At 32.7% G+C, this 21,980-nt stretch overlaps 2 protein-coding genes across 2 annotated transcripts; both read right to left on the bottom strand.

The window, feature by feature from the left end:
• Positions 1-825: 825 nt before the first annotated feature.
• On the bottom strand, positions 826-9,049 carry LOC131848770 (serine hydrolase-like protein). Its single transcript, XM_059198702.1, has 5 exons — positions 8,899-9,049; positions 7,276-7,437; positions 6,453-6,560; positions 2,663-2,942; positions 826-1,482 (listed from the first exon to the last, which is right to left on the bottom strand). The coding sequence occupies exons 1-5, from the start codon at positions 8,951-8,953 to the stop codon at positions 1,176-1,178; spliced, it is 912 nt and encodes a 303-aa protein (XP_059054685.1). The 5' UTR covers positions 8,954-9,049; the 3' UTR covers positions 826-1,175.
• A 3,196-nt stretch (positions 9,050-12,245) lies between these two features.
• LOC131848771 (serine hydrolase-like protein) lies at positions 12,246-20,150 on the bottom strand. Its single transcript, XM_059198703.1, has 6 exons — positions 19,955-20,150; positions 18,415-18,546; positions 14,830-14,967; positions 14,049-14,199; positions 13,440-13,574; positions 12,246-12,845 (listed from the first exon to the last, which is right to left on the bottom strand). Exons 1-6 carry the CDS (start codon positions 20,010-20,012, stop codon positions 12,548-12,550), a joined length of 912 nt encoding a protein of 303 aa, XP_059054686.1. The 5' UTR covers positions 20,013-20,150; the 3' UTR covers positions 12,246-12,547.
• Positions 20,151-21,980: the final 1,830 nt, after the last annotated feature.

Raw genomic sequence — 21,980 nt, forward strand, 5'->3', positions numbered from 1 at the left:
ATGCCATCTATGAAAGCATTTTGAAAACATTGAGCCCCATATTAGCACTGATTAAAGTGTAATTAAGTACTGGAAAATAACAAAATGAGTAAATATATGAAAATTACTTTTCTAAACGCATTATTTCATTTTAACATGTATATATAACTTTTTAAAAATTGATTAAACATTTTTGAAAACACAGTTTTGTTTTTTAAAACGTTTGCAAAACTATGAAGAATTCCATCGATACCAATCACGCCATCTATATGCAACTTTTAGCAATAATAATGGCTACTTCCTCATTGAGTGCCACTGGTTAAGTGAAGTCATTACCCCATTGTTAGCAATGTACCTAGTCAGGTTGGTCCACGGGGTTCCACTTGAAAACCATCGTGATAAATTTCTGGTGAATTTGTCACGATGGGCCAACTGACCTGGCCCGCTCATTCTCCACTGGAGCCCCGTCAACGACAATTATTAGCAAAGAAAGAAAGAAAAATATTTATTCAGTGCAATGTAAAAAATACAATATAAACACACACAGACTATTCCATCATCCATTTAAAAAAACATTTAGTTGCCATTGAAATGAAAAAATGAACCAACCATAAATTGCATAAAACATCTAGATAATTAATGAATAAAAAAAAATAGTATAAAATTTATTTATTTATATATTTCTCCGAAACGGGTTACATTTAATTATTAAATGTAATTTTATATGTATACTCGGTAGATCTGAGTATACGGTGTTATCTATATTTTATACCGCTAAGCGATAAGGGTGACCCACCTAATAAATTATGATGTAGCATTAAAGTAGATACAATCTGTAATTCTCACCTCTCTGCCACCAACCCTTTTTCTTTTTAATATTAATTTTTATGACAAAACGTTTGTCAGGTCAGATAGTCTTAATATAAAATATATTCCGATTATTAGAGTAATAAATATCACACGTCTATAAATTGCATTGGAAAAAATATTTTTGGTATTTTAAACGTTGAAAATAAATATTTTATTGTACATTCTTGTTTATACTTCAATGTACTGACAATCATTTCTAATATATACCTCCGTATTACAAGTCTTTTCTTTATTTTCTTTTTAGCTATATACATATACAATTAAACTACAAACAAACAGCACCGGGATATATCACTAATAACCTATTTATTTATACATATAAATAACTATAATTTACATTTTTCTCTTTTAAAATCCCTACTTAAAAATTCATTAATAAATTTAGATATTTTATCCGGATTTGTCAGGTGGATATCATGACCACCTTCCACGGTGACCAGAACGAAATTCTCTGTATTCTTCTCCAAATCTGACAGCAATTGCTGCACAAACTTCTTCCCCGGCGGGTAGCCTTTACTTAATGTGCACTCTATATGCAAAGTTGGTGGAGAATTTCTGGAGAATAACTGGTAATAATAATTGGGGTGGTAGTTTTGGGGTGCGGGAAACCGGAGTCGACGATCCCAGGACAGTCTGAAACGGAAATTTATTGTTTGACAATCTGTACTAAAAGGTTATTATTTATTTCTAAGTAATTTAATACTGTTGGCCTTTACATCTTCACCGAAGAAGGACCTGAGTGGCTGAAGGCCAACTCCTGCTTGCCGCATACAACTGTAGTCTGAGCACAGTTGATGCACTATATTTGATGCGGTTTTGTACCGAGAAATGAAAATCTTTTAGTGTGTATTAAAAGCTTTTTTGTACTGTTCCTCGCCAATAAATTTTAAACTCCTGAACAACGCTACATCCGCTTGCTCTACACTCAGTCTCCTGGCTACGCAAACACATGAACAGCATCACGGATGACAACGTGATGTCTGTTCATCTATATAGATGACGGTTACTGCTTCTCATCAGATCAATCATCCGTCCAATTCAAACGGATCCCCGTTTGAGATTACGAGGCCCTATCCTGATCGAACCCTAGTGCCGTCAAATTGAAGTCGCTACCCGTCAGGCGGGAGTTGGCCTTCAGCCGCTCTATCAGTCCTTCCTTTGGTTTGGAATGCCATCTGCATTCCCCTTTCGTTCATTAAAGTTGTAAACGCCAGCTCTGGCCAGCAACATTAGAGTTGTTGAATTACGAATCCTTATAAATTAATATATAAAAGAGAGAGTGGACTGTATTTATTGAAAAGAAAATAATTAATAGAAAAGGAAGTAAAAATACGATTTCGACCTGGAAGAACGTCTTCCACACTCCGAACACCCCAAAGTAAGCAATGTAACACCAAACTTACTCACCTTTGCTCAGGAACGTCCCGATGTGTAGTACTGTTTAGTGGCCACGCACTCTAGAGTGTATATTTTCATAAAAACAATTATATTATGTTAAATAAATCATTAATTATCTTGTTTTATATAGTTAAAAATACGGAGCGTCCTTTTTATTCCAGTTCTTATTTTCAATTATTGTTTTATTCTTTTTTCGAAATTTAAGTGGCCATGTTTTTATATGTGGCCAGTATTACCAAGCGCCCTTTGCTCCAGTAAGCAAGCCGGTGATACAATCTGCTTAGACTAAGGAGGTTCGGAATACGGAACAAGAGTAGTCCAAAAACAATCCTTATTATCATTTGGGACATCAGCTTTTCAATCATATTAAAACCTTTTCATTCTTATCTCCCTATAACATATTTTAAAAACTTACTTGTATTTATCCTCGCCTATACATTTCAAACTCCTGGACAGCGCTATGTCCGCTTGCTCTACACTCAGTCCCCTGGCCCTGATGACAGCGTCCAGCGCTCTCTGCTTCGTGTACACTCGATCGTCCACGTTGTATTTCTTATAATTATCGTAATATTCCGCATAAAATGCGTCGAAGTACTCCTGCATGTTGTGTACTTGCAGTCGCTGGAATGCCAGAGATCCGTCCAGGAGAATGAATTTCTTTATTCGGCCAGGGTAGATGACGTTGTAGAATAAACCTGGAATTTATCTTTCTTTTAATGTATGTATAAGAATATACAGGTAGTATATAATATGTAATAATGTGTAAGTTTATTTATATACGCTTATATAATGTATGTTTGTCTATAAGTGTATAATAAATATATATGCGCCTCCTACCTTCTGTCTCTATGTAAATATTCTCTGTCAACACAGTTGTCTATAAGAGATTGCTAATAGCGATAAAACCGCTTTTTATATAGATATAGTTTTTATAAATTATTATTAGATAATACTAGTTTATATATCTATCCGAACTATTACATATCTGACTTGACACAGACTACACAATAGAGAGAACTAGGGATGTTAGGGAGCTTCGTAACCGTAACCGAAACTAACGGATATCGGATATCCGATATAAAAAAATATTTGTAATCGTAACTGAATCCCAAATAAAGTTTCTGAAAATATTGGATAGGGGTGGAGCCTAATTGAGACACGTTATGTAACCATTTTATTAGCTATTTGTATTGTATTTAGAAATTCTTTAAAAAAATTATATCCGTAACCGAAAATATCCGAAACTAACGGATAATCCGAAATAATTTCATATCCGCATCCGTATCCGGTATAATAATCGTTCCTATATCTGAAATTTCATATCCATAACATCCCTGGAGAGAATGTAACGCAACAACAAGAGATTGCTCATTGATTTATTGTAAGGGCTCTGAATACATCACAGTAGGGAGACACGGCGAGCTGTCCTAAGGCGGTGACATCTGCCTCTCACTCCACTAAACTAAAATTATTAATTCCAGTCATTAAAATGACATTTCCAGTGTTGCAGATTTTTAGTCCCAAATAAATAGTGATGTGGTTGAATCGAGTTTTTATAATTAAAAGTTAGTCGAGATTACATTTTTTTTATTCAGTATCAAATTGCCTTTATATAAATACAATATGTAATTTACGGTAATTAAACAGAAGACATACGGTAAGAAATTAAATATTACATAAAATACTGTTAAATATATATTTATATATTTATTTAAGCTTTGCATTCCATAATTTTACAGTAGATAGATAGACAGGTATATTTCAAAGTAGGTTAATTATACTTTGGGCTTAGTGTCGCCCTCTCTCCTTTTATTTTTGGTTATCTCCTATTTGTTTTTGGTTATTGGAAGCACTATGGTCATCACTTGTCATGCTATGGACGCCATTTTGTTTTTCATTCTGCTCCCGAATTCCGACGGTGTCAGAAGTGTTTAGTGTCCTCTGCAATTTTTTGTTTATTTCTTACTTGTTTGTGATATTTGTTATTGTTTGCTAGTTTTGTTATTTTTTTTTTGTTGTTTTGTTACGTTGGTGTTTGAGATGGATCCCCAACCGTCCACCTCTAAAGAGGGATGTGTCCCTCCAAAAAGAAGGCGACGATCATTTGTTTTAAGTGAGAAACAAATGGTTCTCAATGCATATAATTATGTATGGAAACAAAATGCAGCAAAATCTTTTGATGTTCCAAAGAAAGATGAGTGTGTGAAGACAGTATCTGAAATTTTGGGAATTTCAACTAGATCTGTGTATCGGATACTGAAAGAACAAAAGGAGAACGTTCAGTTATCAAATCGGAAAAAATCCGGACCCAAACTGACATTCAAAGATAAAATTGATGATTTTGACTATTCGACGATACGTCGTAAAGTCCAGCAATTATTTTATTCGAAGGACCCTCCAACTATTGCCAAGGTATGTAAATTTACAAAATTATAATGCAATACAAAATACATAATTGCACATCATAATAATAATTAATATACATCGTCATTGTCTCACTGTAGTTTACAAAAATTAAATACTTGTAATATTTTACAGGTTCATCAGGTTGTAAATGACCTTGACGTACCAAATATGACAAAGAGTCCCACGTGAGCAGTTTTAAAGCATTTAAAATTTAAATATGCCAGTCGCAAACGACCCAACTGCTTGACAGACCGTCAAGACTTAATTCTGTGGCGTAGACGGTACTTGACGTCAATCAAAGAATATCGGAGACAAGGAAAAATAATATATTATCAAGATGAGATCTGGATTAATGAAGGTAATTGAATATTTTTAATTACACCTGTATTTAGTGAATAGTTTTTCAGTTTCATAATGTATTTGTGTCTGTACTATATTATTTATATGAAATTTTGTATATTAACAGGTCATACTACTGGTAAAGTTTGGGTGGATACAATAATTGAATCTTCTAAACAAGCCTTTTCTAAAGGTTTGACTACAGGCCTAAAGGGCCCAACCGGCAAAGATCGACGCCTAATAATTTCACATATAGGCAGTGATGAAGGCTTTGTAGAAGGTGGTTTACTTATTTTTGATTTATCGAAGAAAAATAGTATGGACTATCATGAAGAAATAAACTCGGAATGTTTTGAGGAATGGCTTAAAAGCATTTTGCCAAATTGAAAGCCAAATGCGGTACTGGTATTAGATAACGCACTGTACCATTCAAGAAAAGTCGAGCGTATCCCCACTTCAAACTGGCGGAAGGCTGATATTATTCAGTGGTTAGATGAAAAACAAATTCAATATAAACCTACAATGATAAAGGCTCAATTAATAGAAATAGTAAAATTAGAAAATCTAATTACGAACGCTATGCTGTGGAAGAGTTGGCCGCTGCGTAATCCTGCGTCTGCCCCCTTATCACTGTGAGGTTAACCCAATAGAGTTAGTTTGGGCTCAAAGGGGTACGTCGCCAGGAACATAAAACTTTTAAAATACGTACGTAAAACAATTATTTGAAAAAGGCCTGAAGGAAGTGACGCCTGAAGATTGGAAAAACCAAGCCATAAAAGTCGAAGACAAAACGTGTTAACTCGACCACATCATAGATGAATATGTGGATTCATTCATTATAAATGTAACTGATTCCGATTCCGATTCTGAATATACCGATTCAGAATCGGAGTCGGAATTAATAGCAACTGTAATTAATAAAAAAAGTATAAAATTAATATTCCTGATTTTCTAGTATTAATTCCTCTGAATCTCTTTATACATTTTTTGCCAACTTTTGTAATAATGTTGTAGTGAGAAATTTTAATATGCTGCTTAGGTCCATATTTCTAAAATCATATTGTTTAATATGGTATGTATTAAATATTTAAAATAAAAAACGCATTGTACCTAATAAAATGAAGCATGACTAAATGTCTAAGTCTATTGATTGCCGAACATCACTATTGTAGCGGGTCACCCTTTTTTGTATCAGTGCCAGTTGCACCTGTCATTTTACTGACTGGAATTAATAATTTCCAGCGTCTATTTTTCCTGCCTCTTACAACATTGGGTCTCTCAAGTCAAGAGTGAAGGCATTATTTGAGCTTGCGTGTAACAGCTTAGACCACATCATAACTTAACATCAGGTGAGATTGCGGTCAAACGCGCTCAAATTTGAATATAAAAAAAATCGTACTTACATAATGACCACGACCGTTCTGTTAAGAGTGTATTGAATAAAAAAACGATTAACATACCCTGATCACAGCCATTGGAGTGTCCAATATACGTAAACTGCTCCCAGCCGAGGTGGTTCACCACTATTTCCAAGGCACCCAAGAAATGTATACGGCACAATGTCACACCTAGAAAAAAACACACACTTTCAATAATTTCTATGTAAACCTTCCGAAAAAATAAATTATTTGAATAAAGAATATGTCTACTCCATTCTACTTTTGTTATAATAGGCTTCATTGATAAATAAGTCTATTTGAATAAAAAATATTTCGACTCTATTCTACTTTTGTTATAATAGGCTTTATTGATACATAACTTTATTTGAATAAATAACATTTCTACTCCATCCTACTTTTGTTATAATAGGCTTCATTGATACTTAAGTTTATTTGAATAAAGAATATTTATAAATTGTTATATATAAATTTTTAACAGATTTATATACAACAATCCAGCTGAACAATTTTATTTTAAAATTAAACAGTGAGTGAAATTTTTCCTTATGTTAGTATAAAATGAAAAGGTAAAATAGCACTTGTGTTCTTAGCAAATATCAACAGACCATAAGGCAATTACTTGAATTAATACATATATGTATCTATACTAAGATTATAAAGAGGTATGTATGTTTGTTTGTTCAGGGAAATATCTGGTGCTGCTGATTGCCTTGTTGCCAATTTTGAAAATTCTTTTAGTTTTTGATAAATGAATGCTACATGATATATAACATCACGCTAAAACCAATAGGAGTTGAGTTGCATTGAGAAACATTGCAATAATGGAGAAAATTAGGCACAAAGTTGCTTAGATCTAATGTAAAATATAAACAAATAAACTTACCAACAGGAAATGGGTCTGATTTGCCATTTCCTGGTAGATCAACACCCACATAGTAATAGTGGCCCGGTAGTAGTTCCAGGAGCGGGAGGAATGTGGCAACACTGTCTGAACGTCCATGTACTAGCAACACTGGATCACCATTGGGGTTGCCCCAGGATATCACTGTAATCACAGTTTTATGAGATTCCTGAGGCAATTTTATGCTTAAAAGGAGGTTTCATCTAGATATTATTAAGAGAAAAAAAAATTGTGAAGGTTGAGTATAAAATATAATAAATAATCTTAGAAAGATTGCCTGCCGACTGTGGCTCCGATTGGCAAAAGATAGGAACACTGGAAGCCTTTATAAAAGACTGCGGATACGGATATGAAACTGATGTACAAAATCTATGCATATAAATAAAATTGGACTGTCTGTTTGTAATATTAAAATAACCATTATTTCTACATGCATATGAATATAAACACAGTACATACTCCAAAATAACATTTTTTACAATTTTTGTCTGTCTGTCTGTTTGGTCCGGCTAGTTAGGATTGAGTGCAGTGGAATATTTTGTGATTTATAAGAAATATATATTGTAATTGTATAGATTATACAATATGTTATTTGAATTTTATTTAGTATCCAGCGTTTGTCAATTTTTTTTATTTGTACCAGTTATTACCCACTTAGTACCACATATCCCACTGTTTTAGGTTGACTGGATCTCTTCTAGAGATAAGTCCACCTTTGCTCACATTGTCTCTAAATTATATCTTTGTATTATCTGTGCAATAAAGAATATATTAATTAAAAAGCTTGAAAAACACTACTTTTTTTATTTAGCTAATTTTAAAAAATAATAATGACAGTAAAATTTTGTAATGTTTGTTGCTAAGGAACAACTCACTAAGAAGTATATACGTACTTCTTCACAGCCTTGCAGTAATTTTTCATGCTCATCCTATATTATTATACTTGTGCTGCAACAGTATACTGGTATAAATACCAGTATAGGTGCACCATAAAAGAAATATAAAACTTAAGATATCTCCCTGAAACTGGTTAAAGTTATAAACTTTATATACTTTGACTTGTTTCCTGGTTAAAGTGTGGGTCTTTATATATGTATTCATGATCAAGATGAACATCATTGTTACCATTTACCATCAACTTCTTTACCATTCCAAGAACATAAAATAACACATATTAATGAGCTTTTATCAGCACTGACATGCACATTGAAATTTTGATTGTAATCCATGCCAACGACCATGTTAAAGTGTTTAAGATTGATAATCAGTAGTTAAATACCTTTTCAATCATAAAAATGCTATAAGAACTTATAATACTACTGATTTTCAAAATATTTTAACATATAATTAGTTACATTAGCCGTGAGAATCGTGTAGTAATTTATTTAAAAAAAAAATTAAACCCTAAATTACACTCGTTCAAAACAGAGTTACTTTGCTAGTTCGTATCAAATACTTTTAAATAAGAATTAGGTATACAAGTGATAATTTATGGATAAGCCGTCAAATTGGCCACGGCATGCTGTTTTAGTTAATTAGGCTTCAAAGCTGTTTAAATAAATGAATAATGTAAATATTAAGTAGTCAAAGAAAGTAAGAACTCACTGGCTATTTTTCCCCACGGTGCATTAATATACCATTCCTTATTCGATTCTTTCATAATTGCACTTTTATTTCATTTAAGTATACGTAAAAAATAAAAAATCTAAAAATTCGTAAGAATTTTAAAGTTTCAAGAATTATTAATGTGTACAGAACAAACTACTAGTTGACAATAAGTTGTGTCAGTGTCAAAAGCACACAGATTACTAAAAGTTGCCAGTGTGAAATTCATACTTATAACCGGTGATGCACGCGACTTCGTCCGCAAGTGTATTTGTCAATCGACTATTGTGAACTTGGCATACGATATTGAAAAATCGAAATATTTTTAGAGTTCCGACATCCTTTTGAATAGAGTTCTTTATAAATAATTTAAATAGTCCCGATTTTTAAATTAAAAACCAAAAAAAGCGCTACCTGAGTCGTATCGAAAAGTCTAATAACTTTTTCCTGTGAAATACTCATTTTCCGAACTATCGCCACTTTTTGTTTCAAGACTGAATTTTACAGGAAATATTTTTTTTAATTTCTAGCTGATCTGATCAGTGTTCTGGAAAATCGAAAAGTCTTATGACATGTTCCTGTGAAATAATTATTTATCAATCTATTGCCACTTCTAACTCGGAACTCGTAATTTTTTTTACATTTATAATTTGCAATAACTTGCAAAATAATTATTTCCCAGGAAAAAGTTATGAAGATTTTCTTTAGAACTCGGAGAATACTACCCAGAATTATTATCAGGTTGGCTAGAACTCGCGTCGAAAATTGCTCTTTTCTTATATGAATACGCGGCGTTTTCAAAAAACGTTTTTTTCGTTTTAATCGCTAGAACTATTGTTATAACTGACAAAGACTGTAGAGCTATTGTAAAGCAAATTAGAACTTCGAAGAAATGATTGATTGATATCATTTAAAAAATCGTGCGCTAAATTCACGCAACGTACGATTTTTTTTATTTAAACATCGGAATTATTTAAAATGTTTATAAAGAACTCTAGAACTATTTAAAAGAGTTCTCTAAAAAAAAATATATTTTTTTAATATCGTGTGCCAAGTTCACAGGAATTGTTAATCGTCATCTATTAATGACAAAGTCTAACGACAACAATGAATATAATGTCTTTACAACGTAGTCTATAATTTTAATTTTAAATTGAATACTAAAATTGTACACTACGAATTAAAAAAATAATTTCATTCTAATAGTATAATTTTCTAATCTTTCTTTGGTATATATGTTCGCCAACATTTAACAATATTCTTGAAATTTCCATTCAAATTCATGCAGTCGTTTTTACAGTATTTGCCTCGTCACGAATTTATGATTTTATTATATGTAAAAATCATGAAATGTAAACATAATAAAGAAGATAATAGTGACGCCAATAAGGATTACATTATCAAAGTTAGTCGAAAACAAAATTATTACCGATTCCGAATACGATTTTTTCTATTTCTTTTTATAGAGATTAATAAAGTGATAAATTGTCATTTTCCTATCTTTATTTAGTGTATTATAACTTAAATGGTTTAAATTTTGTACAAACTAAAAAAATCTAGAGTTCAAAACCTTTTGTCAGTTATATTCAGACAGATGTAGCATTTTCTACTCTTGCTAGCAGGCTAAATCAGAGTGCTGGCCCGTAAAGACGACGGATGAAAGACGACTGCAAGCAACTGAAATACGAATGTTGAGGTTGGGACGGAACGGGGAGGAAGATTGGATAAGATAAAGAATGAATACATTAGAGGAACTATGAAAGTGGCGCTAGTGTCAGAGAGGTTGAAGAGTAATCGGCTATCATGGTATGGACATGTAATGCGTAGGAATGAGGATAATATTTTAAGAAAGGTGTTACATATGAATGTGGATGGTTATAAGGGCAGAGGAAGGCCGAAAAAGAGATGGACTGTGTGAAAGATGATATGGTAAGAAAGGAAGTAAATAACGCGATGACTGCGAACAGGGATGAATGGAAGAGAAAAACATATTACGCCGACCACAAATAAATGGGATAAGGAAGAAGCAGATGCTAGCAGGCTAAACCGCCATATTAAAGTTATTTTTTATTAATGGGGCTTATACGAGGCCTATATAATGATGATGATAAAGGTAGAAGGGGTTTTAGTAATGTGGAATGATGACCACATGTCTAGCAATGTACCATATCAGTGTGACTTCCACGCGGTCCTCATGATAATTTCCTAATGATGTTGCCACTATGGGCTAACTGACCTGACCTCATAATCATTATTCTCCACTGCAACATTCCATTAGCAATTATTTATTTATATAAAAAAAAACATCTATTCAAAAGAGGAACACACAAGTTTCTTGCTCATTTTTCTTGTAATGAACCTGCATTCCGAATGATTGGTAGATTCAAAATATGACTATTCAAAAGTGCTGTTAATGAGTTTATTTAAATAAAGATTATTTTTATTTCTATTTCTATTTAAAAAATAATGCTGACTGACAAAGACTTATATTGTTAGTCAGCATTGCATATTATTATTAATAACCCGGGATAATTCATACGGTAATTCGCCCCAAGCTTAGAAAAGCTTGTAGGTCTGGTACTAGACAACTAATAGAAATTGTTAGGTATACTAGGGGCTGTATTTATATTTGGTTAGTCGTATATAAATGTAGTATATTGAAATAGAAGTCAATTGCAGATACTAGTATGTAGAACGGTATAAAATAAGAATCAGGAATACAACACTTAATGAGTATGTCTGCAGAAGAAGCCATTTTGTAGTATTTTATTTTCCCGCGCAAACGTAATGCGCCACAGATGGAGAATATTGCACGGCGCGCAGCCGCAGTAACATAACGAGCACGTCATAGCTGTATGCGTATTGTTAAGATTACTATGAGTTAACAGAAATACTTAAATACCTTTTTCTTTATAGATACATTCATAATATACATAAAAAAAACCCACACCAATATATACTTACTTATCATATACAAATGCTGGTATCGTGCAGGAATAGAACCCACAAACAACGGTAGTAAGGCAGTGTGCTGAACCGTAAGAATTCTTGTAATATTAATATAAAGAAGTGGGAAAGAAATTATCAATATTAGGGTCTAGTGGTACTGTCGCTGCCGATATAGGTACCATGTTAGGTTGTTCTGCAAACGGTCCCACCTTAAAATTGTCGTTGTAGATACTAGTGAATTCGCCATTACGCTTAGTTGACTTTATACTCATTCTATCATACTACACTGTGTCCCCGCTAGCTTATATTGTTGACGCAGGCGAGTGCACCATTACATTATCATGTAATATACATATAAATGAAAGTCTAGCTATGAATAAATATTTTTTAAGTTTCGCTATTTTTTTTATTACTCACACGTTCACAATGTTTCATATAATAAAAATATTGTGAAATGTTAAGAGTAAAAACCATTTGGCTGTAAGGTCTACAAATCTTAGCCTATATGTATCACAAATTAAAAAACAATCTCGTAAAAAATACATTTTCCCGCGCATAATTAAATATCAAACACATCACAATTTTGATTTAACCGTATCATTTAATATGGTTCACAAACCTTTGCCTCCTTGTATGGCAAATTAAAAAAACAATCTCATAATAATTACATATTCCCGCGTAAAATTAAATATCGAACACATCACAATTTCGATTTAACGGTATCATTTAAAAAGTCGATTATATGAGGCACTAGTTGTTCCGGATTTGTGATGTGCACATCGTGTTTCCCTTCCACGAGCACGTTGTGATGTATCGTCGTGGATTCCGCATATGTTTTCATTAATTTTTTTGCTAGTAACACCATAGCCGGTGTTAGTTTGTTCTCTGTGGCGTTTATGACGAGGGTGGGAGGCGGTTTCGACGTGATCACGTGGTTTAATGTGTATTCTGGAAGCCAAGTACCGAACACGCGACGCATGGCTGGTTGGAATGTCATTCTGGAAGAAAAAAAGAAATGGTTATAGACAATAAATTTTTTATTATATTGTTTTATGTAACTGGATGGACAAGCTGACGGATTATATTTTAGAAAGTGCTAACAGTCGCCCATACACATGAACATAATATCATAAATATACATCACGTTATCATGTGATACCCGTGATTCATAATAACCTTAGAAAAGTCACACAGCGCTATTTAGTTCCAAGCTAAGTAGAGCTTGCGTTATGGGTATTAGACTAGCTACAGAAATACTTACACATTTTTTTTTTATGAATACATTACATAATATATTGAAAATACCTAGACCGATACAAATAATCATACTCATCAATAAAAATTGTGCGAGTAATCGAACCCGCGACCATCGAAAGTAAAGCAGTGTACTAAACTGCTAGACCACCGAGGTCATCATACATGAAATGTTAAATATAATACGAGCTTTACGATGATTTTATATAGACACGCAAGCATACGGCATGCCTTATGGTGATTACCGCCAATACCTGCCTTTACATGTACCACTTTCATCGAAGAGGCTTTCACGCATCCAAAAAAAGTCCGTCAAAAAAGTTAATATTGAATCAAACCTGTGGACTCCAAACTCGACTGGCACTAAACATCTGTTGAGTAACAGCTTCGTCTGCGCCCTGGTGAGGTTCCTGGCGTTCATCATGGCGGTCACAGCCTGCTCATACGTGTACAGCTTGGGGTCATTTATCTGTCTAATATAACATGAAAATACATAAAAACCTTAATCCTTAATCTATACATATAAATAAAATTGGAGTGTCTGTTTGTAATATTGAAATAACCTTTTTTTACTACATGCATATGAATATAAATATTACATACACCAAAATAACATTTTTTTCAATTTTTGTCTGCCTGTTTATTCCGGCTATCTTTGAAATGGCTGGACCAATTTTGATGGGACTTTTATTGGCAGGTAGCTGATGTAATAAGGAGTAACTTAGGCTACTTAACTTTATTTTTCTAAAATAAAAGCCTAAGCCTAAGTAACTCCCTTTTACATCAGCTACCTGCCAAAAAATGTTATTTTGGTATATGTACCGTATATTCATATGCATGTAGTAAAAAACGGTTATTTCAACATTACAAACAGACACTCCAATGTCATTTATATGTATAGATTAGTTAAACAGCGTTAGAATAGTCTGTAAAAAATGAACACTCACTTGTGGTAACTGTCGTAGTGCTCCTCGTAGTTAGTTTTGAACCAAGCACCTACAGCGTAATTGACGTAGAACTGGTTCCCCACCGGGACAACCGGGTCGATGATGATCATCCGTTTGATTTTTTTAGGAAAAATATGATGATAATAAATACCTGGAAAATGTATAAATTTTATTTTATAACTATAATCATTACATACTAGCTGTACCCGCGATTTCACCGGCATTAAATTTCAATTTGAAATATATTAGAATAGAAATTCATTTATTCAAATATTACTTTAAACATTTTTGAATCTATAGTCACAGTTATCGGTATCCTTCTTTCTATCTACCGCTCATTAGGGAAGCTGTCTCATTACGAGAAGAACGAGCAAGAAACTTGAGTATAGATAGATAGATAGATAGATAGATAGAATATACTTTATTTGCAACGTACAGTAAAGAAGAAGCACAAACAATATAACAAAGGACACATGTATCGTTACAATAAGGCGGCCTTATTGCTAAAAACAATCATAATAGATATAATGAAAAAAATAAATTATAAATAAATTAATTTAAAAAAATAAAAAAATAATTGACTAATAAAAAAATCAGAATAGATGTTTTTTTTATATATATAAATAATTGCTAATGGAATGTTGCAGTGGATAATGATTATGAGGTCAGGTCAGTTAGCCTATAGTGGCAACATCATTAGGAAATTATCATGAGGACCACGTGGAAGAATTTATGACGAGAAAATTAAAAAAAATCTTTCTATACCATAAGACCCACTCACCGTTAATAAACCCCATAGAATGCGCCATGTAGATGAAGTTCTTCCATCTCATATGCTCCACTACACGCCTCAGGACCTCGGTGAACAAGGTCTGTGTTGCCAGTGGTGCTACTGATACGTGATCAGATTTGCCGTGACCTGAAAATGATTATGTTTTCTTTTAAAAATAGATATAGTAGCTAACTTCGTCAACGTGGAATTGTGATCTTGACCAAATAAGGAAAAAATATTTAATAATATAACCCAAAATTTTGTTATGGATGATATGGATATATACATCAAAATAATAATTGCATTTAATAATGTCTAGTAAGACAAATTCAATACTGTCTAATAAGCACTGCCGTGTCTAAACTGAGTCACCCTTACATTTTTCTATTGTTTTTAGTATATAAGATTATTATTTCTATGTACATATTGTCACTTTATTACCATCTATAATGTACATCTCGACCAACAACATCGTATTATTCACCCGCAACAGATGATAATGGAATGGTGCACCCGCCGGCGCTAACGGTTTACGCTGGCGGGGCACCAGTGGAGGATGATAATATGAGCATGCCCTTACAATACTTTTGTTTTATTTATATTTAATTAACTAAAATAAGTTTCATGCTTCTAGCTTTTAAAGTGACGATATTTTCACACAATTTTTACATCTCCCATTTTAACAACCTTTTTCGTTTTAAAAAGTAGCCTAATCTGTGTACCAAAATAGCTTCAGTAGTTTTAAAGGGAAAGCTAGACAAACAGATAGACAGAGTTATTTTCGCATTTATCGCGTCTTTTGCTTGTTCAACATTCTAATTATTTAAAAAAATATAACAATCATAAACAATTTTATCTCTTTTTTAAATCACGTCACCGGTAATGGATACCTAATATACTTATATAAATAATCGTATTCATAAAAATATGCCACCTAGGGCTAATCAGAGCTAATCAGTAATAAAATTCTTACAATACATGTATTTTTATTAGGTAATCAATCAATGGATCTGACGGCAGCACTTTTATCATTTTTTATTAATACTTTATGTTTAACAAACAAGGCGTAGTTCCTTTTTATTATATCATAATCATTTGGCCGGAATAGAATATAGTTGCTGTGGACTTCATGGTTCATGTTGCTGGCCAGAAGAAATTAAAATGTTGACTAGGCTGTATGGTCTAAGGATCTTTGCCTGTTCTATCATTTGAAATGAAGATGGACGAATGTTGGAAAATAAAATCTCGCTGGCCACATAAAAGACACTTTTTTAGTATATAAAATATGTAATAGGAATTATTATTTTGTATAATAAGAAAAATATACGGTTTTATATTTTTTGCATCGATTTATTTTCTACTAGCTGTTCCGCAACTTCTAATTTAACTTTATTTTTCTAAAATAAAAGAATTTACTCCTTATTACATCAGATACATATATATTCTTATACAAACAGACCAACAGGCAGACAGACAAAATTTGTAAAAAATGTTATTTTGGAGTATGTACTGTATTTATTATCATATGCATGTAGTAAAACACGGTTATTTCAATATTACAAACAGACAGTCCAATTTTATTTATAGGTATAGATGTACCTATACATAATTTTCGGGAGTTGATGAAATAGTTTTCTGCACATATAGAATCATCTAATACACATATAATATTACTTAAAGACATTCATACATTGTATCTTGAACAGCTAGGTGCTCTTCAAGTGTTGGTGTCAACAAATAAATGCAGACGAAACAGAAGATATCACTAGTGAAAAGTCTTAACCAACCACCCTATACACTAGCTAATGCATAATATCACACAGTTTAAATAGTTCACAATATTAGTAATATCTACGAAGTTTTCATTTTATAATTAACGACAGTCAACAACTTGTGGCGATTCTACAGATAGCGCGCGGCAACACCGTTGCCTAGTTATTGTAAATAACGCAAGAATATACATTTGTACATAACCACCACTGGACTCGTTATTTCATTTTTCTCCACCTGTCGCTGCCCGTACCAGACGAACACAAACAAATAATAGCGGAACAATATAGACGCCAAAAACTATTGCCAGGCTACACTCAAGATAGCTGTCACCGCATTATAGTCTTTGACATATCACAAACGGTCGAACAATATTATTGCAATAGTGCGTTTGCATTTTTAACCTTCACGATAGGTTATTTTTTTTACGAATTAATAAACTTATTTCCAACACCATTTTAAAATTATAATGTACTCAGTAATTGACTAAAAATAAAAATAAATTACATACATATAAAAGTATAATCAATAGTATAAAAGAATTGAGAATTAGGAGCATAAGAAAATTAGAGTGTCTGCAGAAGAAGCCATTTTGTAGTCTTTTATTTTCCCGCGCAAATGTAATACGCCACAGATTCACAATATTGCGCGCGCAGCCGCAGTAGATGACGAGCGTGTCATAACTGTACGCGATGTTAATATTAGCGGGTTAATATTAGATGGTATTCAGGTTGCGAACACTGATTAGACTTTTTGCTTTTGCATCAGCATATGCTGGTGGTCACTCTATTCTCCCAAATTTGAATTTAAATAAAATAGTATTATTGTAAGTACAATATTAAAAAAAATATACGATCTGAGTTTCTTGTCAGTTCTTCTCAACTCGAAATCATTCCGAACTGACGGTAGATTTGACATATCATAAGAGTCCGTAATAGACCTACATGAATAAAGATATTTTGAATTTGAATTTGAATTTAGCATGAGTATTTACCACCATGTAGTAAAGAAGTGCCTTTCCATGGGTACAATGGAGGACGAGCCTGGCCACTAACCTAGCTGACTAATGTCCATAGAGACATGAACAAGTTGGAGATGTCAAATGACGATGCTTACCAGCGAAAACATGGCGTCTAGATTAGGTAAGCCGACCCCGCGTAACGGGAGCAGGTGAGGATGAAGAAATAAATTTAAAATACCTGTTAAATTATATTTATTGAGCGAAGCCATTCCTCATTAAAGTAAATGACAAACGGGCTTCACAATAATTGTTTATGTACGAAATTTTCATTTAATGTTACACATAGACGACAACTCGGTGGTCTAGCGGTTTAGCACACCGCTTTACGACCGATGGCCGCGTGTTCGATTCCCCGCACGGCACAAACATTTGTATTCATGAGTATGATTGTTTGTCTGGGTGTTTTCTATGTATAATTTGTATGTATTTACAAAAAAAAAATATCTATGTATATGTATCAGTTGTCTAGTACCCATAACACAAGCTTTATTTAGCTTAACTTGGGTCTAGATGGCGCTGTGTGAATTGTCCTGAGATTATTATTATTATTATTACATAGATACCTATATAAATATACATTGTAAATAAACTGGCTTATAAAAAAAAAGTAATTCAGTTGAGTTTCTTGTCAGTTCTTCTCAACTGGATCTGTATACTGAACTGGACGGTAGGGAAAAAAATTATGAAGAATGTAAAAAACTTGACAACTTGACATGTAATAACTTCATAAACGGCAAAAATGTCTTAAATAAATAAATATTTTTTTATTGGATTTGATTTGATTAGGTTCTTAAAGTACTCACCAGGGAAATCGAAACTAACGTAGTAGTAATTGTCAGGTAGTAACTCCACCAGGGGTATGAAGGTGGCTGCAGTGTCCAGGTACCCGTGGACCATCAGTATTGGAGGTTTGGTGCTGTCGCCCCATGATATCACTGCATAAACAAAAAAGAATCATCAGTTCTGTGTTAATGGAGATATTTAGTATTACGGACGACGACCTCGGTGGTCCAGCGGTTTAGCACTCCGCTTTGCTGATGGCCGCAGGTTCGATTCCTCGCATGATATAAATCTTTATATTCATGATTCATGAATGTGATTGTTTCGGTCTGGGTGTTTTCTATGTATATTGCGTATGTATTTACAAATAAGTATCTATGTACATATTTCAAACAGTTGTCTAGTACCCATAACACAAGGCTCTGCTTAGCTTCAGTCTAGATGACTCTGTGTGAAATGTCTTATGTTTGTTATTGTTCTGCATTGGTCTAATATTACTTTGTGTGTATGCATAAAACAATGTTTAAGCACTTAATTTTACAGCTACAATGATACATCAAGTGTATGAATGAATTTGAACGAATGAAAGTTAATGACCGAATGTATAGAATGAAAATAAATAAACATTACGACAAATTGTAAAGACAATGAATAAAAAAATTAAAACAACCACTGCATCATATAATAATAAAGTTATATATGATTAAATTGTTGTTTTTCAATATTATTGAGTACTTTTTTTAGGTTATATTTTATGAACAAACAAATAATACAATTGTATCTATTACTTTCTGTTACAGTTAGCCAAAAACAACACTCATTGCTCTGTGCACTCTTTGATAGGCATGAAAACATTATATTTTGCCTTTATTTGGTTTCTGATTATTTCAAGGTTAGAATTATAGTAATGGAAGTCGGTAGGAATTTTATTAATTAATTCAATTATTTAATAAAAAGTACTAAAGACAATAGAGTAGAATAGATATTCGTTTATTCAAATAAACTTAATTTAAGCACTTTTGAATAATTAGTCATTATTTTCATCTACCGCTCATTCGGAAAACAATCTCATCTCAAGTCTCATCACAAGAAGAACCAGCAAAAAACTTGCGTGTTGCTCTTTTAAATAATCCTTATTACTTTACATTTCAAATTCAAACAATTCTCCTGCTTATCAAAATGTATTTCTATTTTACTGCCTTTGACCCCGTTTGACCATACTACAAACGTTCATGAAATCCAACGATTGATATTGTAATCATCAACAAACGTTGTTATTTATTAATCGGCACATATTTTCTTATTTATCTGTGTAGCTGACTCGTGTAATTTTGTCTGCGTCATTTTTCCTGTTTTTACAATATTTTACATTGCAGCTCAACTCCTACTGATCATAGCGTGATGGTATATAGCATATAGGCTTCTACGGTAAATGGGCTGTACATCACTAAAAGAATTTTTAAAATCGGACCAGTAGAAGATGAAGATTTCGCCAAACTCCAAACTGTGAGTTTGGGTTGTAGGGAAATCTTCGCTACATTAGTACAGATAATTTATACTCACTGGCCACATTTCCCCACGGCATTTCCACGAACCATTCCTTAGTCTCCTTTGTTGTCATGTTTAAAAAAAAGTCACTTGAGTTCTAATTTCAAATTCACTCTCCAACATTCACACCACAGAAACGTAATCACTCGTCATAATTAAAGCTGTATGTGAATCATAAATAAATTTTTATTTTTTTAATTTTACACATAATTAAAATATAAATAAATGAGGAATTATTTTACTTTTTAAATGTAGGGTTTTGTACGATGCTGAATAACATACAGTACGATACGATATCTTATTTACTAATACTACAATACTAACATTTCTGGTTGATTACAATAAAGTAGAATATTCCGCTATATCACCTGTAGGTATTTTACGCGCAATCGTTGCTTGCAAATGGTTGAAGGTCAAGTGTGTGTTGGTTGAACGTTTCTAGAGTTCCGTGATAATTATGTTTATTTTAACTATGTTTGTTAACTGACGGCCTCGGTGGTCTAGCGGTTTAGCACCGCCTTAATTCGATGGTCGCGGGTTCTATTCCCTGCATGGCACAATACTGTGCAGAGTCTTGGTTGAAATGTGTTGATTTAAAAACATGATATTAAAATGGTTTAATTCGATATGGTTGTTTCTATTTCTTTGTACGGTTACATGGTCGTCTATTGTCCTGAACAATATCACTGGACTTGTCTTTACGAGCACAGGTGAAAATCATCACCTGTGACTCCTGCTGCCAGAATCTCTTTTACTATGGGCTGGAAACGCATCTTACTGTGCCTACACTTAAAATATTTCTGTCAATACTAGAGACCCTTCTAAGTACCTCGATTAACGTATGATTTGAAGTCATTAGCAAAATTAGATAAAGTTGACTCTGCGTCAAGCCGCGTTACTAATAAGCCATGTAGCACACTATATAATAAACTTGTCCTTTGGCAATAGTACAGTGTACCTGTATACTACCTTCCATTAACTTAATATATGCTTTGACACCTCATCACATCATTTAACGCCTACAGTGATGAGGTGACAACCACCGCTTTTACATTACAAACAAGCGGAAGCAAATAGGTGGTATAGGCGCTACCATGGGAGTCTATTTCGTTGCTGAGTTTCTCAAACGGTTATCCGTCGACTCGTGAACAGGTGTTGAAAAAGTCATGACTGGAAACTTGTAGAATCATTTCGGATTGGTTGATTTAACTTATATGTAAGTCTGTAATAGACCAATATATGCTTATGATATTTTTAATTGATTTTTTTATAAAGAATTACGAAGAAATATTATAATGTAAATAGTACTATTAGGAGGCATTTGACAATTTGAACTATCTAATAAAATCTCTCTTATTATGTCGAGTATGAATCATTTACAGACTTCCTTCTTATTTGATATCAATGATTTATCTCAATGTCAAGTCAATGATAACTATTGATCTCATCTCAAAGTGTAAAGGTTGGAAGAGATCCACTTGTATTATTTGGTAACGTCTTAAAATATTTTAATGATAAAAAATTATGGAATATTATCATTCAATATTATTTTATAGGTCTAAGTGGATCATACGTTTAGCACTAGGTTGCTTTAAATAATATGTTGCTATAACTTTATATTTTTTAATATATTAGACATCACATGCTGTTTTACCAAGTAGATGAGGTTATATGATAAATTTAACAATATCAATAATATATTTTGAAAAATAATAAACCATTACTTCAACTTTCCAAATCATGAAGTAGTAAGTGAATAAATTTTGGTTTTGACAATATACAGTATAAAATAAGAACTTATAAATTTTGAGCGTTTTTATTAATTTATTTATATTATACATCTGAATCTTGCAATTACCAAGGAAGTTATACCTATAAATGTATAAATTCTATTACTACGCACATGTATTTATTACACTTTATTACATGTATATGTTATATAAATGCTATCTTGAATACTCTATACCTTTAAAAAAATCAGCACCAAAGTTGCTGTTCAAGATGAAACCAAGTTGATTCAACGCCAAACGATACTTAAGCA

The sequence above is a fragment of the Achroia grisella genome, unplaced genomic scaffold (assembly GCF_030625045.1).
Source record: "Achroia grisella isolate CSIRO2021 unplaced genomic scaffold, CSIRO_AGI_Agris_v1 utg58740, whole genome shotgun sequence".
In the NCBI taxonomy this organism is placed as follows: Eukaryota; Metazoa; Arthropoda; class Insecta; order Lepidoptera; family Pyralidae; genus Achroia; species Achroia grisella.

Excerpts from the sequence above, each read along its gene's own strand:
- LOC131848770 (XM_059198702.1), bottom strand. The coding sequence starts at position 8,953 with ATGAAAGAATCGAATAAGGAATGGTATATTAATGCACCGTGGGGAAAA. Across the intron at positions 7,438-8,898 it reads ACCGTGGGGAAAAATAGCCA|TGATATCCTGGGGCAACCCC; the intron begins GTGAGTTCTTAC and ends CTGTGATTACAG. Across the intron at positions 2,943-6,452 it reads CTCCAATGGCTGTGATCAGG|GTTTATTCTACAACGTCATC; the intron begins GTATGTTAATCG and ends GATAAATTCCAG.
- LOC131848771 (XM_059198703.1), bottom strand. The coding sequence starts at position 20,012 with ATGACAACAAAGGAGACTAAGGAATGGTTCGTGGAAATGCCGTGGGGA. Across the intron at positions 18,547-19,954 it reads GCCGTGGGGAAATGTGGCCA|TGATATCATGGGGCGACAGC; the intron begins GTGAGTATAAAT and ends TTGTTTATGCAG. Across the intron at positions 14,968-18,414 it reads CGTTAGTTTCGATTTCCCTG|GTCACGGCAAATCTGATCAC; the intron begins GTGAGTACTTTA and ends AATCATTTTCAG.